Source organism: Sorex araneus, chromosome 3 (assembly GCF_027595985.1).
Source record: "Sorex araneus isolate mSorAra2 chromosome 3, mSorAra2.pri, whole genome shotgun sequence".
Taxonomy (NCBI): Eukaryota; Metazoa; Chordata; class Mammalia; order Eulipotyphla; family Soricidae; genus Sorex; species Sorex araneus.
In genome coordinates, this window is record NC_073304.1 from 53,701,160 (window position 1) to 53,717,023 (window position 15,864).

Here is a 15,864-nt window from a genome sequence, read left to right on the forward strand (position 1 = left end):
GAATTAGAATTAAATTAAAAATTATGTGAATTTTTAATGTGAATTGATTATTGTGCTTATCAGTAATAACAGGAAATACATGCTTCATTTTATGCTTGATTAGGTAGTCCAGCTAAAAGAATGGATAATTAAAATCATCAATAATAACACTGCTATATGTGTTGAAGGAAGATTAATGTAAGTATAGCATTTCATTATTTAATAAAATTTATAATAAGATACTTATGTGTAAAAGCTTGAAAGGAGATCAATGCATGAGAAATAGTATATCCCACCAGACTTTCTAACAGGGCTACAAACCTACAGCAAAACCAAAAATGAGGGGCTGGAGTGATAGTACAGTGGGAAGGGAGTCTTCCCAACCAGATTCAATCTCCACCATTACATATGGACTCCCGAACCCTGTCAGGAATGATCCTGAACACAGAATTGTGAGTAAACCTTGAGTACGACAGGGTATAGCCTCCCAACAAAACCAAAAATCACTATGCAGATCTTTGCTCTGTTGATAGTAACCAACTTTCTTAGTTTTATCTGTTAACTCAGGTTATTTTATTTTATTTTTGCTTTTTGGGTCACACCTGGCGATGCACAGGGGTTACTCCTGGCTCTACACTCAGGAATCACTCCTGGCCGTGCTCAGGGACCATATGGGATGCTGGGATTCGAACCCGGGTTGGCTGCGTGCAAGGAAAACACCCTACCCACTGTGCTTTCGCTCCAGCCCCAAACTCAGGTTATTTTAAAAGTAGTGTCTCAAAGGGTCTAAGGGATAAAATAGTGGGTAGTAGGGCACTTGCCTTGCATGGTACTAACCCATGCATTTTATATGGTCTCCTAAACCCTGCCAAAAGTGATCCTTAAGCACAGAGCTTAGAGTAAGCCCTGAGCATTGCCAGTTGTGATCCAAAAAATATAAGAAAAAGAAAATAAAATTAGTATCTCAACTATGCATACATCATGGTTTTTTTTTTTCCAAAGGCCCTAATAACTGGACTGATTTTAGTTATATATGATACAGTTAATATTTACTATTATGTGTTTCAGTTCATAGTCTTATATTTAAATTGGGACAACCAATTTAATGTTACTGCTCCAGAAAAGAATGAAAAACTTCTTAAAATTTTTCTACGGCAGTTACATATTAAATAATCATTGGTACTCTCCCTAAGGGGGAAGGGCCAAGGATCAAACCAGGGGACAGGGATCAATTACATAGAGCATGTGGACTGCATATACATCAAGCAGCACTGTACTGTCTGTTCCCAACTGTTCTTTTAGAATGTTTTTTGAATGTTTGTTAAATAAAATAAATTTGAAAAGATGAGAAGTAATATTTTTTTATGTTACACAAGGGATTCCAAGCCAGGCTGTTTTCACTAGGAGTACCCAGAGTGGGGGCTGGTGAGAACTCTCCTCACCCCAAGGGCCCCAGCCCCAGCAGCCGACCTCCACTACCCAAGCACTGCCATGCTCCAGGCTGCTTTACGAACTGTGTGGCTGCTTTGCGGTCACATGACATTATAAGACACATTATAAGACACTTCCTACCCATTTTCCATAATTACCACCCCATATTTGATTGAGTTCAGACAGTAGGCAACAAATCACATATATATATATATATACACTTCTCAGAGAGCCCGGCAAGCTACCGACAGTATCCCGCTCGCACAGGCAGAGCCTGGCAAGCTACCTGTGGCATATTCGATATGCCAAGTACAGTAACAATAGGTCTCATTCCTCTGACCCTGAAAGAGCCTCCAATCATTGGGAAAGACAAGTAAGGAGGGGCTGCTAAAATCTCAGGGCTTGGACAAATGGAGACGTTACTGGTGCCTGCTTGAGCAAATCGACAAACGACGGGATGACAGTGACAGTGACACAGTTTAATTCCATTTGGCCCAATTACCTTCCTTCTTATGCTTATAGTTTAGTAAGCTTAATGTTACTTGCTGAATTAGATGTCTAAGTTTGTCTAATACATCATCATGTTCTTTCTGTCTTATGTTTATTCTTAGCTTCATGTAAGAAAGTGTGAAGATTTAGATTTATGGGTCAGTGATTTGATACTGCAGTTTGTTTTTCCCAACTGGAAAAGTACCTCTTTTGGTACTTTCCAAAGAGGAAGATAAAAACAGTTCACTGTATAATGAGAATGAAAAATACAAGATTGGTTGGAACCAAACTACATAACTGCATGAAACTAAAAATAGAGGCCTTGAGAAGAGGGATGAGAAAATTATTCTCTGAAAGCCTCACATTAGTTAAATTGGAGTTGCAAGCATTATAAAAAAAACAACAACAGGTATTTTGAGAAGCCTGCTTTTTAGTAATGATATAGTTTATAGTAGGGCGTATGGTTTGGCCACAGTCTCATCTTTTGGCACATATACTTGTGGGCCACTTAGCTAAGGTCATTTAGCTAAGTTATTATACTTTACTAGGTTTGCTGCAGTATTTAACCCTCAAATGTTTGGTATGGTAATTAGAATAGTACTGTACTGTTAGTGTAGAGTATGAATATATAACTTCTTGTTATAAATGTGTACATTTATGTATATTGCATTGTGGTGACACTCCATATATGATGTAAGTTTATATTATATATAATAGCTATTTGTGGGGTAACAAAGCTATTCTTTTCCTTCTAGGGACATCACTGACATGTATTGGCACAGTAATACTATTATAGAACGAATTGAATACAACAAAGTTAGGACTCTTTCTGGAAACATTTATATATTAAAAGGAATCATAGACAAAAATGCCATGAGAGAAGAAGGTAATTACTGTTAATATTATTGTTAAATTTGAGGGGGAATCATATCTGTCAGTGGATGCTTTTTTATTTTAATAGGAGCTGTTCTTGGGAGTGCAGGGGTTAACAGCTATACCCAGCAGTGTTTGAGGGAACAATACAGTGCCAGGGATCAACTAAGGACCTTGTAACATGCTAGGCTTGTGCTGTTCCATTTGAACTATCATCTTTATTTCAGTACTTTTTTATTGAATCACAGTGATATGCACAGTTACGAAGCTGTTCATGATTGAATTTCAGTCATGTAATATTTTAACACCTGTCCCTTCAAAAAGTACTTTTCTCACTACTAATGGTACCAGTTTCCCTTCCCCACCCCACTCCTCCCCTACTTCCTTTTTTGTTTTTGTTTTTGTTTTTTTTTTGGGGGGGGGTCACACCCAGCAATGCACCGAGGTTACTCCTGGTGGTGTTCAGGGGACTTTATGAGATGCTGGGAATTGAACCTGGGTCAGTGGCGTACAAGGCAAAAGCCCTACCCACTGTGCTTTCACTCCAGCCCCGCCCCCCCCACTGTCTACTTCTATGGCAGGCAATATTCCTTTCTCTCTCTCTCTCTCTCTCTCTCTCTCTCTCTCTCTCTCTCTCTCTCTCTTTCCCTCCCTCCCTCCCTCCCCTCCCCTCCTCTTTCTTCCTCTGTCTCCCTCTCTCTGTCTCCCTCTCTCTCTTTCCCTTTTTCTCCCTTTCTCTCTCCCTCTCTCTCCCCTTTTGGGCTTTATGTGTTAATGTTGGTCCCTGGGCCCTTCTCTATCCTAACTACCCTTTGCTTCACACACACTCTTGTGGCAAGCTTCCGTGACCTATTGGTAGTCATAAATATAGCATGCTAAGGAATAATATTAGATAATAAGAATAATATTCTTTAGCCACATTCAGCTATATAGAAAGCATAGACAGAAAATGAAATTGTACAGGACAAGATTGTTCCAGACAAGTTCAATAGAGAAAGATACTAGGGATAAATTACATTTTGCAATAAAAATTGCTCACAAATAATGTACTTGAATTTCTTTTTTAAAAGATAGTACCCAGGTGCTGGGGACATAGCTCCAAGGGCTAGGGTACATGCCTTGCATATGTGAAGTCCTGAGTCTGAATCCTGACTCTGCCAAGCACTGCTGGGTCTGAGCAGCATTGCATCACAGAGCCTGGGTGTTCAGACAAGCCATCAGTTCATCAGGGCCTCACAGCAAGTGTCACCCAAGGACTTTTGAACACTGCTTTGGAGACCTTTAAAAACCAAACAGTCCTCCAACCCCCAAAAATGGTCAATACAAAACTATTATTTTTAGTTCAATTTATGATATTTAAGAGTCTTATTAAAAGTAAATATTGTATCTTCTGTTCCAAGTAAATCAGAATAAAGAGGACAAACACTGGATGATTTCACTTATTGGTGGTAGAACAGAATGCGAGGTATTGAAGGGTTAAAAACTAGATCACCTTTGACCCTAGAGTACAGTAAGGAGGACAAGCAAGGAAAGAAATCAAGTCATGGTCTTTTAGTTCTACTTGGTATTGTATCATATTTCCCTAATTCGTCCATTCTTCTATCCTCCTTTTCGTATTTCTGTTTGTACCTTGCCAACAGTGCTGGGGCTACTCATGGTGTTACTCAGCCCAGCACTGCTAGTCTGACATTTCAGTGCTCAGGCCAGAGATGCAGTTATTCCTGACTTGGGTCTTGAAGGCAAACTGCCATAGCCTCTCAAGTGGTATTTGGGGACCATGCTGAGCTGGGGATCTAACTCAGGACCTTGACTCTCATGCAGGCATGACTTTGAGCCATCTCCTTAGCCTAACGATTCTATACGTTAATAAACCTTTAATACCTCTCCTGCTCTTTCTTTAGGTGATAGGGGATTTTTGTTAATTACTGAATCCTCAATATCTATGACAGTAACTTACATAGTAAGCATTAAGTATGTGGTGTTTTGTTTTTTTTTCTTTTTTTGGGTCACACACAGCGATGCTCAGGGGTTACTCCTGGCTTTGCACTCAGGAATTATTCCTGGCGGTGCTTGGGGGACCGTATGGGATGCCGGGAATCGAACCCGGGTCGGCCAAGTGCAAGGCAAACGCCCTATCCGCTGTGCTATCGCTCCGGCGCCAAGTATGTGTTTTTTGAATAACTTAATGAATGACATCTTAAAATTTCAGTTTTGTTTTTTTTTAATATCTTTATAGGATATCCAAATTATCTCATAAGGAAGTTTATGTTTGGATTTCCAGAAAAATGGAAAGAGTACGTTGATAATTTTCTAGAGAAATTAAGGTAAGATACTTTCTAACTTAAAAAAAAATAGCCCACTGCAGGAACTGCAGAGTTACTACAGGGGTTGAGGCATTGGCTTGCCTTGTACACGGCTGACCCTAGTTTGATCTCTGGCTCCTTACAGGAACCCCTAAGCACAGCCAGGTGTGACTAAATAAATCAAGATAATATATGTTAAAGTCTAACATATTTTATAAGATATATCCATTTCAGATGTAAAGTTTTATATTTTACAAATAATATATTTATTCATGTATATATATAAAGTAACTTTAATTTTTTAAAAGTCTCAGTAAATCATACAGCTATTAAACAGTCTAAAATTTTTTATCTTTTTCTTTCATTTGTTCTCTCAGTGGTTACTGAGTGCCTATTAACTTAGAACACAGTGTCCATAGAAGGAAACCAAAGAATTTGATTACTTCTTGTTTTCAGGAATTTGGGGAATGCAATAATGGAAATTAATTACAGTTCAATATAACAGTAACAACAAATCTTAAAATGGAGACGTTCCTGGTGCCCGCTCGAGCAAATCGATGAACAACGGGACCACAGTGCTACAGTGCTGCAGTTTTATTGGGAGGGAGGCAATACCTGGTTGTGCTCAGGATTTAGCTGTACTGCATGCTTAGATATCATTCCTGGTCACTCTGAGGTCCATATGCTATGTTTTGCTGGGTTCAAATCCAGTCTGTTAAATGCACGATAAGTGCCTTACTCACTGTATATCTGACTTAGAAGTTACTTTTATTTTCTCCCCCTGTAAAGGGCCAGATAGTATTTTTGTGGACATGCTGAATACTCAACTTTACATTTGTAGTGGAAAGGTAAGCATAGTACTTAAAAGAAAAAAATGTGCTTTCAGTACACTTTCACAAAAATAAACAACTGGTAGATTTTGCCCGTTAATTTCCTTATTACTCTAAATTATGAAATAATAGTAGAAGCATTTAAAAGGTTTTATTTTAATCCTTTTACTTAATACCATACTTTAGTTATTTCTGGGGTAAGAGAAAGATGCCATAATGATGAAAATAGTATAAGATAAGGGGTTAGAGGTGTAAAAAACTAAAGGCATGCCTACAGGCTTGTGCACTTGCGGACTCTCCAGGCGGCTCTGTCTCACCGCCTGCGTTCAGTGCTCTGGAACGGCTGTGTATGGGCTGGATCCGGATGGCTATGGGCCAAGGACAGACAAAGGAAGAACGAGGACCAAGCTGGTTACTCATTAGTTACCATTTATTCAATCTTCCATCTTTCTCATCTCCCACACTCCTAGCTCTGTCCTCTCTCTGGATCTACTGCCTAGATTCTCTCTTTTCTCTCCTCTCTTTTTGTCTTTCCTCATCTTGCCCTCTAAGCTACACACAGCCAGGTAGCAAAATCAACATAAGAACGCCCTTCCTGAGGGCCAGCATTCCAAAGCCCTTCCTGACTGCTAGCAAGTAAAATACCTCTTAAGGTTTTTCTCCTTTCCTTTGTCCAAGAACTTATTCACATCTGAATACTAGTTATTTCTATATGGACATAGCAAGAGATACATTGAGGCTTGCAAGGCAGCTCTCCTGGCAACTTCTTGCCACAGACTCAAGACTACAGCACCCAGACCAGATTAATCATTCCTAACCCTAGCCAGGTCCAAATCTAGTTATCAGTATTTGGATCATGAAAGCATTTGTCCACGACCAAGCTCTTAACTTATAGTCAAGCATTAGGCATTTTGGCCAGGCCCATCTCGATGCCAGGGTATCACACAACTCACCGCTTGCCCTGGGTCCATCTCGTCCCTCGGTGGGACCCTGCTTTAGGGGTTGCTAGGAAGTAAGGGCAGCTGAGGCTTAGGTCAAGAAAACAGATGCCCAGGAGGAAAATATCATGTCAAGTCAAATGACTCCCAGGTTACAAAAGCATGGCATTTGCTCAGTCTTCTTGTGTCCATAGAAAAAGGACATGGCTCTGAATAAACTATGCAAAGGACTCAAGGAGAAGAGAAAAACAATATTTACAAGTCAACAGAACACTAAGAAAGAAGCTACAAATAAACACAGAGGAATGGGGAGAACTTTGACAGGAGTAACCCAATAAACCTAAACTATCTGAGGCTATGTTATCCTACAAGAGGGACAATACAGCAGTTGCTTTGCATGTGGCAACCTGGGTTCGATCTCCAGCATTTCATATAGTCCTCTCAGCCCCACCAGGATTGATCCCTAAGTGCAGAGCCAGGAGTGTGGACTGCTGGGTGTGGCCCAGCATTTTCAGAGAATTGCATTATTTACTTGTGGGTTGTTTTTTTTTTTTTTTGATAATTACTATCAGAGTAAGAATACTAAATTTGTTTTTAGGATGTGTGGAAAGAAAGGAGGAAAGGCACAACAAAAGCAGAAAACTGGAAGATTTCTTTCTGACACTCAAGAATCAGTGAAAAATCGGACAGGAGAAAACCAATCAGCTGTGCTCCAAAGAGCCCACACCACTTATGATCTTGATTGTGATCACTTGGGTATGTCTGCTCTATTGTTCTCTGTTGGCATAGTGATAAATTTTGTTTTCATTTTAGGCACTGTGATTTACAGCTCTGCTAATGATAGGGTTTCATGCTTGCATATGTTTCAAGATCACACTGTCCACCAGAGTTCCCTTCCTCAATTCCCCACCCCCCCATAAAGCCCCCCCCCACCACTACTACCACCATGTTAAGGTCAGTTCTTTAGGACAGCTTTCAGGCTCTGTCACCCTTGGCCATTTGTTATTCCCTTAGGTGTGTCTGGTGAATGTGGTGACCTAACACTCTGCTTCTTCGTGTCCTGTGATGAAAAAGATCATTCTGTATCTACTTTTCTTCTGACTAAACTTCACTCAGCATGGTACTCTTCATGCCCATCCAAGTAGCAGCATATTGCATGATTTAATCTTTTCTTATAGTTGAGTAGCATTCCATTGTGTATATATACACCATAGTTTCTTTATCCAGTTATCTGCTCTTGGACACTTGAGTTATTTCCAGACTTTGACTATTGTGAAGTGTTTCAGTGCACATAGGAGTATAAATAGTAAAAGTAAGACTGCATTGTTTTTCAAGCTGCTTCTAAAAATGTAACAAAAGAAAGTATTTTTATAGTTTTATGAATCTTTTTGAATTTACCTAGAAGTTTTAACATCTGGGATTATATAACTCAAGTAGACATGGGTAAGCATATACTTACACTGTATATAGTATAATTGGATTTTACTCAAACTTTTAATTAGCATGAGTTTAATTATGACTAGATTACATAAATAGAAATATAAGAATTGCATATACATAATGAAATACAAGAGAAACAGAATTAATAGCTTTCTGTTTAGTAAGGATGAACATGGGTTAACTTTACTATTTTGATTTAGATGTGACAAAGGAGATGAGATCCAGAATAGATTAATGCACTATATGATGAGACCATTTTGTTTTTTAAGAGAATGAAAGTGATTTTAACAAAAACATGGTTCTTTGCAGAGTGGTCCTTTCCAAATAAAATTGCTTTATATTGTAATCAAATTGTAAACAAAACTGTTTGTGGCATCAGATTGGATGCTTCTTTTCCTCTAAACTAAAAATTTTAATGTGGAAAAGTAGTTTGTTTTTTATATAATTATAAACCTTATTTTTATGTTTATAGAACAGAAGAATTGTATGCAAAGTAGGTTGCCAGGAAATACAGAATTAAATGTTTGCTGTAAAAATCATCATACTAAACCAGTAATGCTCTTGGGTGATCAGATCAATAATACTGTTCAAAATAGAGAAGAATATGACTTATCTGATCAGGTAAGCTTTTATATAGTGTTTCCTAGTAAAGGATCCTGTGTTACTATTGAGAAAGGTTGTACATATTAAATAGATATGTATAGGATAGTGACCTATCTGATGCTTCTAAAGCTTAGACTTTGGTAAATGCCTTTCTCCACTAATGAGATTTGTAGAACTACAAGTTTCTAGAAATTTCATTGCTTGAAGCATACTATGAAGATGCATTAGATCATGTTTATAGGTAGTTGTTAAAATTAAGTTACCGTTTTGTTTTTGAAGGAATTACTTAGAAAAAAGAAATCTCAAACTTTGTCTTCAAATAAGTTCAGAAATCATGAAAGAAAAACAGATGAAAGGATAATTAAAAGTCAGAGGCAAGGTAATATATTTTAACTGGTTCTGTAGAAAAGTTAAATGATATTATATGATACTTTGGGGGTGGGGATGGCGTGCCAGGACCTCACAGATGTATAACATATGCTTAACCAATGAACTATAGCTCTGGACCCTAAAGAGTCTTGGTTCTTTGTTCAAATAGTGGAATAGAAGCATTCTTATACACACTGCTTCTGTGTTTATTAACTAGAATTGTAATATTCCTTTCTCATATATATAAATATTAGTGAATATTTGTAAATTAAATTTTATATAGGAATATCAATCCTATTGTGTGATAGTCTGATATTGACCATCAAAAAAGGAGTCTGAATTTTGACTTTTCTGATGATATTGCTGGATTTATTTTAATTTTCTTTTTTATCCTTTTCTTTTCAAAAAAGTTTTTTTTTAACTTTACCTCTCAAAAGACCTTAGGGGCTTGCCCTTCTTGGTTTTCTTCTCTTGAACGTGTATCTCACCTGTTTGTCTTGGTTTCTTTACTTGCTTTTTTCCACTCTGGGGAAACCTATGTTCTCTCTTGAACACATTTGCCTTTTTTTCTCATGTCTCTTCTAAGCAAGTTTCATTCGATAAAGGCTGTATTATTTCATTAGAGACCCAAGTGATATTATAGGAAGTGGGGCATTTGCCTTACACACAGCTGACCTGGTTTCGATCCCTGGCATCATATATGGTCCCTGGAGCACTGCCAAAAGTAATTTCTGAGTGTAAAACCATGAGTAAGCTCTGAGCATTGCTAGAGGTGATCCAGACCCCAATTTTACCCCCACCAAAAAAATTATCTTCATTAAGAATTTCTTTTACTTAAAATTTATTTTCCAGGAAGAGAGGTCTATAAATTAATGTAACATTATATATCAAAAATCTGAATTTGTGAAAGTCAACAAAAGGTTTGTTTCTATGAACCACCACATAATTGACCTCATTTTATTCCCTATACCCTTTTTCCCTTAGTGGTCATATTGTTCTCATAATTTAAGTTTTTGTTTAGTTTTCTTAATCTTCTACATATAGGTGTAGTTGTAAGTTATTTTTCTTTCTCTATCAAACTTAATTCACTTAGCATAACACTCTCGATTTATATAAAATAAACATATAAAAGATTTCATATGCACAGCATATAGCAGAATGTGTATTTTCCACAACTTTTTTTTTGTTTTTCTTTTTGGGTCACACCCGGCGATGCTCACGGGTTACTCCTGGCTAATGCACTCAGGAATTACTCCTGGAGGTGCTCAGGACCATATGGGATGCTGGGAATCGAACCGGGGTCGGCCATGTACAAGGCAAACGCCCCACCCGCTGTGTTATTGCTCCAGCCCCTATTCCACATCTTTTTTAAAAAAATTAGTTCATCCTTTAATGAGTACTGGGTTGTTTTCAAATTTTGACTATGGAAAATAATGATGCAGTGAACAGAAGGGCACATTTATCAGTTCAAATTAGCATTTTCTTATCCTATTTTTAATAAAGTTATCTTGCAAGTTTCTAAATGTAAATGGCTAATTATTATAATGATTTTTGCATTTTTAGATTATTTGCATAAGAAAATAGTCTGTTGCTTTAAATGTCAGATTCATTTAGAAGTTTGCCTCCTTTTATTTAGGTACTAAATGATGTTTAAATCCTGAAATTATTCACTTTAAATGATTATACGAATGTTTAAAGACATTAATTTTTCGTGAAATAAATGACATAGTTTAATTTTGTGTTAGATTTTTCAGGGCCAGCTCAATGGTCTGGAGTGAATGCTCTATATTCAGGAGACTCAGGTTGATCCTTTGTACACGGCTGTGTGTGTGACCCTAAAACAAATTTAAAAACTGAATTTTCAGAGTGATTTCATTAAAATACTATCTACCAGAATTTAAAGTCTCTACACATTAGCAAGTTTTAAATTTTATTTTTATCTAAATAGCATTAAAAATCGATTTAATAGCATTTAAAAAAAAGTCTTATATAAGTTAAAATCCAATGAAAATGGAGCATGGGCATAGTTCAAAGTACTGCTCTCTCTCTGGGGGGCAGGATTCAAAGCTTGGCACTTCATGGTCCTTTGAGCATGGCTAGGTATGGTCCAAGTGAAAATTTTAAAAAGAAATTAAAATGAACATTTTTATAAACATTTAAAGAGGCAGTGGGATAAACAATATGGGCATTCCTCAAAAAAAAAAGAAAAGAAAAAAAAAAACTAGGAATTAAAAATTCCAAATGACCAAGCAATTCCGCTCCTGGGAATATACCCTAATGGACCCAAAGTATATGTAGGGGTGTGTTCATTGCAGCACTATTCACAATAGCCTCAATCTGGAAACAACCCAAGTGCCATAGAATGATCAGGTTAATATATACCCAGGGTTTGGGGGCTGGAGAGATAGCACAGCGGGTAGGGCGTTTGCCTTGCACGCGGCCGACCCGGGTTCAATTCCCAGCATCCCATATGGTCCCCTGAGCACGGCCAGGGGTAATTCCTGAGTGCAGAGCCAGGAGTAACCTCTGTGCATCGCCAGGTGTGACCCAAAAAGCAAAAAAAAAAAAAAAATATATATATATATATATATATATATATATATATACCCAGGGTACATCTACACAGTGGAATACTATGCAGCTGTTGGGGGGAAAAAAAAAAAACCAACGAAGTCATGAAATTCATTTTTGCTGATACATAGATGGAAAATATTATGCTGAGTGAAATGAGTCAGAGGGAGAGGAACACACATAGAGTGATCACACTCATTTTTGTAAAATAAACATAATAGGAGAATAATACCCAAAGACAATAGAAATGAAGGGCAAAAAGTACTGGTCCTTAGGAACTTGCCACAGTGGGGTGAGGGCAGTTAGGTCAGAGAAGGACCACTATAACAATGATAGAGGGAAGTGATCACTCTGGACAAGAATTGAATGCTGAAAGGAGATGAAGTTATATTCATGATACCCTTTCAATAATTAGTGCAAACCATTGTACCTGAAAGTAAAAGAAAAGAAGAAAAATGTCTGCCATAGGTGCAGGCTGTGGGGCAGGAAAGAAACTGGGGACACTGGTGGAGAGAAGTGGACACTGGTGAATGGATGGATGCTGGAACACTGACTGAAATTCAGTCATGAACAACTGAATCATGGTGATTCAGTGAATTTAAAAAGAAATAGAGGGGCTGGAGAGATAGTATAGCAAGTAGCGTACATGCCTTGCACATATCTGACCTGGTTCAGGCTCCTGCACCTGAGCAATATTATAATCTCCTGAGTCCACCAGAGTGATCCCTGAACACAGCCAGGAGTAAGCCCATATAGCACAGCCCCAAAACAAATAAGGGGACAGCAGTATTACTTAGAACGTGGCTTTTAAAATGTGTTTTTCATCCTTTTAAAAATTTTGTTTTAAATTTATTAAACAAAATTTAATAAATTTAATATAAAAATCACCAGTAAAGGTTTGATTTGTATGCCTATTTCATATACCTCTATATACTGGGTCATAAACAAATTTCTTAGGTAAAAAGGGGTTGCTGGGGCCGGAGCGATAGGAAAGTGGATAGGGCATTTGCCTTGCATGCAGATGACCTGGGTTCGATACTGGCATCGCATATGGTCCCCCAAGCACCACAAGGCATAATTCCTGAGTGCAGAGCCTGGAGTAACCCCTGAGCATCACTGGGTGATACCCAAAAAAAAGCAAAAAAAAAAAGGGGTGGGAGGGGTTGCTACTGGAAAGTTTAAGAAGCCCTGACTGAGACTACTACTTTATATATATGACTTGACAGTACACCGAATCTTTGCTCCAATCATTTAATAAAATGAACTAGAATATCCATAATAAAATATTTTTAATTAAAATGTTCGATAGTTTTCAGTGTTTTACTAAATTGCCTTAGCTTTGATGACTTAAAGGACTGGGGGATTAAAAAATACTTCCTTTATAATATGAATATATGATTCATTGAGAAATCTTTTAGAAACTTTTCAAATACTTTTGACTATCACTTGTCCAGATTATAGTTTAAGGGATTCTTTTTCCTTGGATTTTTTACTACCCCCTCCATCTTTTGTTGTTCATCCTACAAAATGGTGCAAAATATATGTAGGTTGTTGTACTATTTCCACTTGAATAAGTTTGTGTGATGTCTTATAATTTTAAATGTTTACAATTATGAGAATATCTTAAAATTGGAGATTAAATGTTTGTCTACTGATTTTCTTAACTGTCAAATTGGAGAATTTTATACTAATTTGCTTTCTTTTAAACACATAATAACAAAGATATTCAAATTCTACTTGGGTTTTTGTCAACGGCTGTTGCATGAAATTTTAGGGGATTTAGCAAAAGTGTGTCCCTTTGTCCAAGATGAATAAGGTCGTGCAGACGGAGTTCTATATTTTTTTTTGACTCTTTCCTTAACTAGACCATTTAAAAAATTTCATGTATTAAATGAGTGGTAAGGTTTTAGCAGCCCTAGTTGTTCTTATATTTCTAAATATTTTATCTCTGAAGGGTTGATTTAACCAATATTTATGTAGAATTTAATCTACTGTGACTTTGCATTAACTTCAGCCTCCTCCCTGGTGTTGGGGGGGGGCAGTATCCCAACCATTCAGGGATTGTTCTAGTTTATTTAGTCTGTTAGTAGTGATTGAAGGAAATTTTCTAGGATGAATTGTATTAATTAAACTTGAGCATTGAGAAAAAATTGAGTAGCGTTGATTTAATGGATATAAAACATGGTCAGATTTGAGTAGTTTTAGATTAGAATAACATAAAAGACTAGATGGTGGAACTTTTGTATATTCAAAATATGCTGTGGGAAGTCATGGGCAGAGTGTATTAAAAAATAGTATATGTTCACAGGTGAAGGGACAGTGATTTGAACAGATGGTTGCTTAAAAAGATTAATATGACAGTAATGTTACAGTGGAGCTTCTGGAGGATAAACAGTGTATTGGTGAAAATGTTTTTTTATTTCCCTCTAATTTATTTTGTTTGTAGCTAATTTGAGATTTTGATCTTTGGTTTTGCTTTATGAAATTCAAGAGTACTCTGAAGACTCAAATATGTCCATGGATATTCTAACTTCAAGGGTACAGTGTTTCTCAGAGAAAGGAAGGAAAGATTTGACTCTTAAGCATAAGGAACCTTATCTTTTAGTAACACCACTTAAATCTAAGAAGATGATACAGCAAAAGTGCACGGAGTATAATCTGTCCTCTAGCACCATGAAAGCAGTTATAGATTTTGTACTACAAAAAGACATCAAAAAGGAACATCAAAAAGAAAACAAATCAGACTTAAATGAAACAACAAACTTGGTCAGGAAGTCCAATACTCAAGACACATTTATGTATAGCATGGAACATAAAGATAAGGAAGAGAGCAGCATACGTGATATTCTCACTATTGAGCAGAATATAACTATATCTAATCTTAAAAAGGAACAAATGATAACCTCCGATCTAGGAAAAAATACAGTGTACTTATCAAAATCAAAGAAAACTGAAAATCAAGTAACTGTGTCACTCAGCAGTCAACAGTCCTCATCAGATTTGTCTACTGAAGAGAGAGAAACTGAAAAGGAAATTAGAAGGAGAACTAGGGTTATTAAAACCAGAGGAACAAGTAGCAAACAAACATCAGTTCACCTGAGAAAAAACACAGCACATGCTACAAAGAAAATCTCGGTGCTATCTGAATCTGAATCAGAAGAAAGTGAAACTGAAGACCATATCAAACAAAAGAAAGCTAAATATTCTGCCAAAAAAACTCTTCAAAAATCTTGTATTACAAATAAATTTCCAGTCATTAAACCCACAAGCTGTGATAAGACTGATAGACATTCCCTAGAATGTTCATCTAGTGTAAATCAGAATGAGGAATGGAATGAAAAGGAATTACAGAAACTTCATTGGTAAGTAATTGCATGCAACTGAATTATCTAGAAGACTAAAATTCAGTTACTTCTAATGATTGATATGGAAGATAAAAATACATGAAGGGAAATTATAGTTTATACTGTAGGAAGATTACAGATAACTTTTAACTAAATACCTATGTGGCCATCTCTAAGGCTTATAGTATATGAGGGAAGTAAAATAATCATTCTTGTTTAGTATTTCAAGACAGCCCATATTTAAGGTAACTGATTGAATTATTGGCTTCTTCCATTCAACTGAGTTTTGCCACTTAATCTTGATCTTCAAGTTTACTGAATCTCTCTACCAATGATTTTCTCAGTTCACTGAACACTAAGAGGATTTTTATTCTTAAGTCATTTATTGGGCAAATAAGAAAGTTCTGATACCACGAGTAGGAGAGATAGTACAGTGGGTAGAGCCCTTGTCTTGTATGTGGCAGACCCAAGTTCAATCCCCAGCATCCCATATGATCTGCCGAGCATCACTGGGTGTGGCCTAGATCTCCCCCAACCCCCCGCCAAAAAAAAAAAATTTGTAACATAATTGATCTGTGTGGTCCCCAAACATAATACTTTTATTTTTAATAAACTTTAAGATCAGGAATATACAGGAATGAAGAGATCTTCTTCCATTTGGGAGTAAGATAGATACTGGTTAAGATTTGAGCAG

The 15,864-nt window shown here is 36.9% G+C and overlaps 1 protein-coding gene across 1 annotated transcript in view; it reads left to right on the forward strand.

Moving 5' to 3' along the window:
* The window catches only part of MIS18BP1 (MIS18 binding protein 1), a 32,314-nt gene that overhangs the window by 7,721 nt on the left and 8,729 nt on the right, over positions 1-15,864 (forward strand). The window contains exons 5-11 of the mRNA XM_004612173.2: positions 104-177; positions 2,655-2,785; positions 5,009-5,096; positions 7,442-7,599; positions 8,756-8,904; positions 9,166-9,265; positions 14,318-15,188. Of these exons, the coding sequence (XP_004612230.2) occupies positions 104-177; positions 2,655-2,785; positions 5,009-5,096; positions 7,442-7,599; positions 8,756-8,904; positions 9,166-9,265; positions 14,318-15,188 (1,571 nt within the window). The remainder of the gene's footprint in view (positions 1-103; positions 178-2,654; positions 2,786-5,008; positions 5,097-7,441; positions 7,600-8,755; positions 8,905-9,165; positions 9,266-14,317; positions 15,189-15,864) is intronic.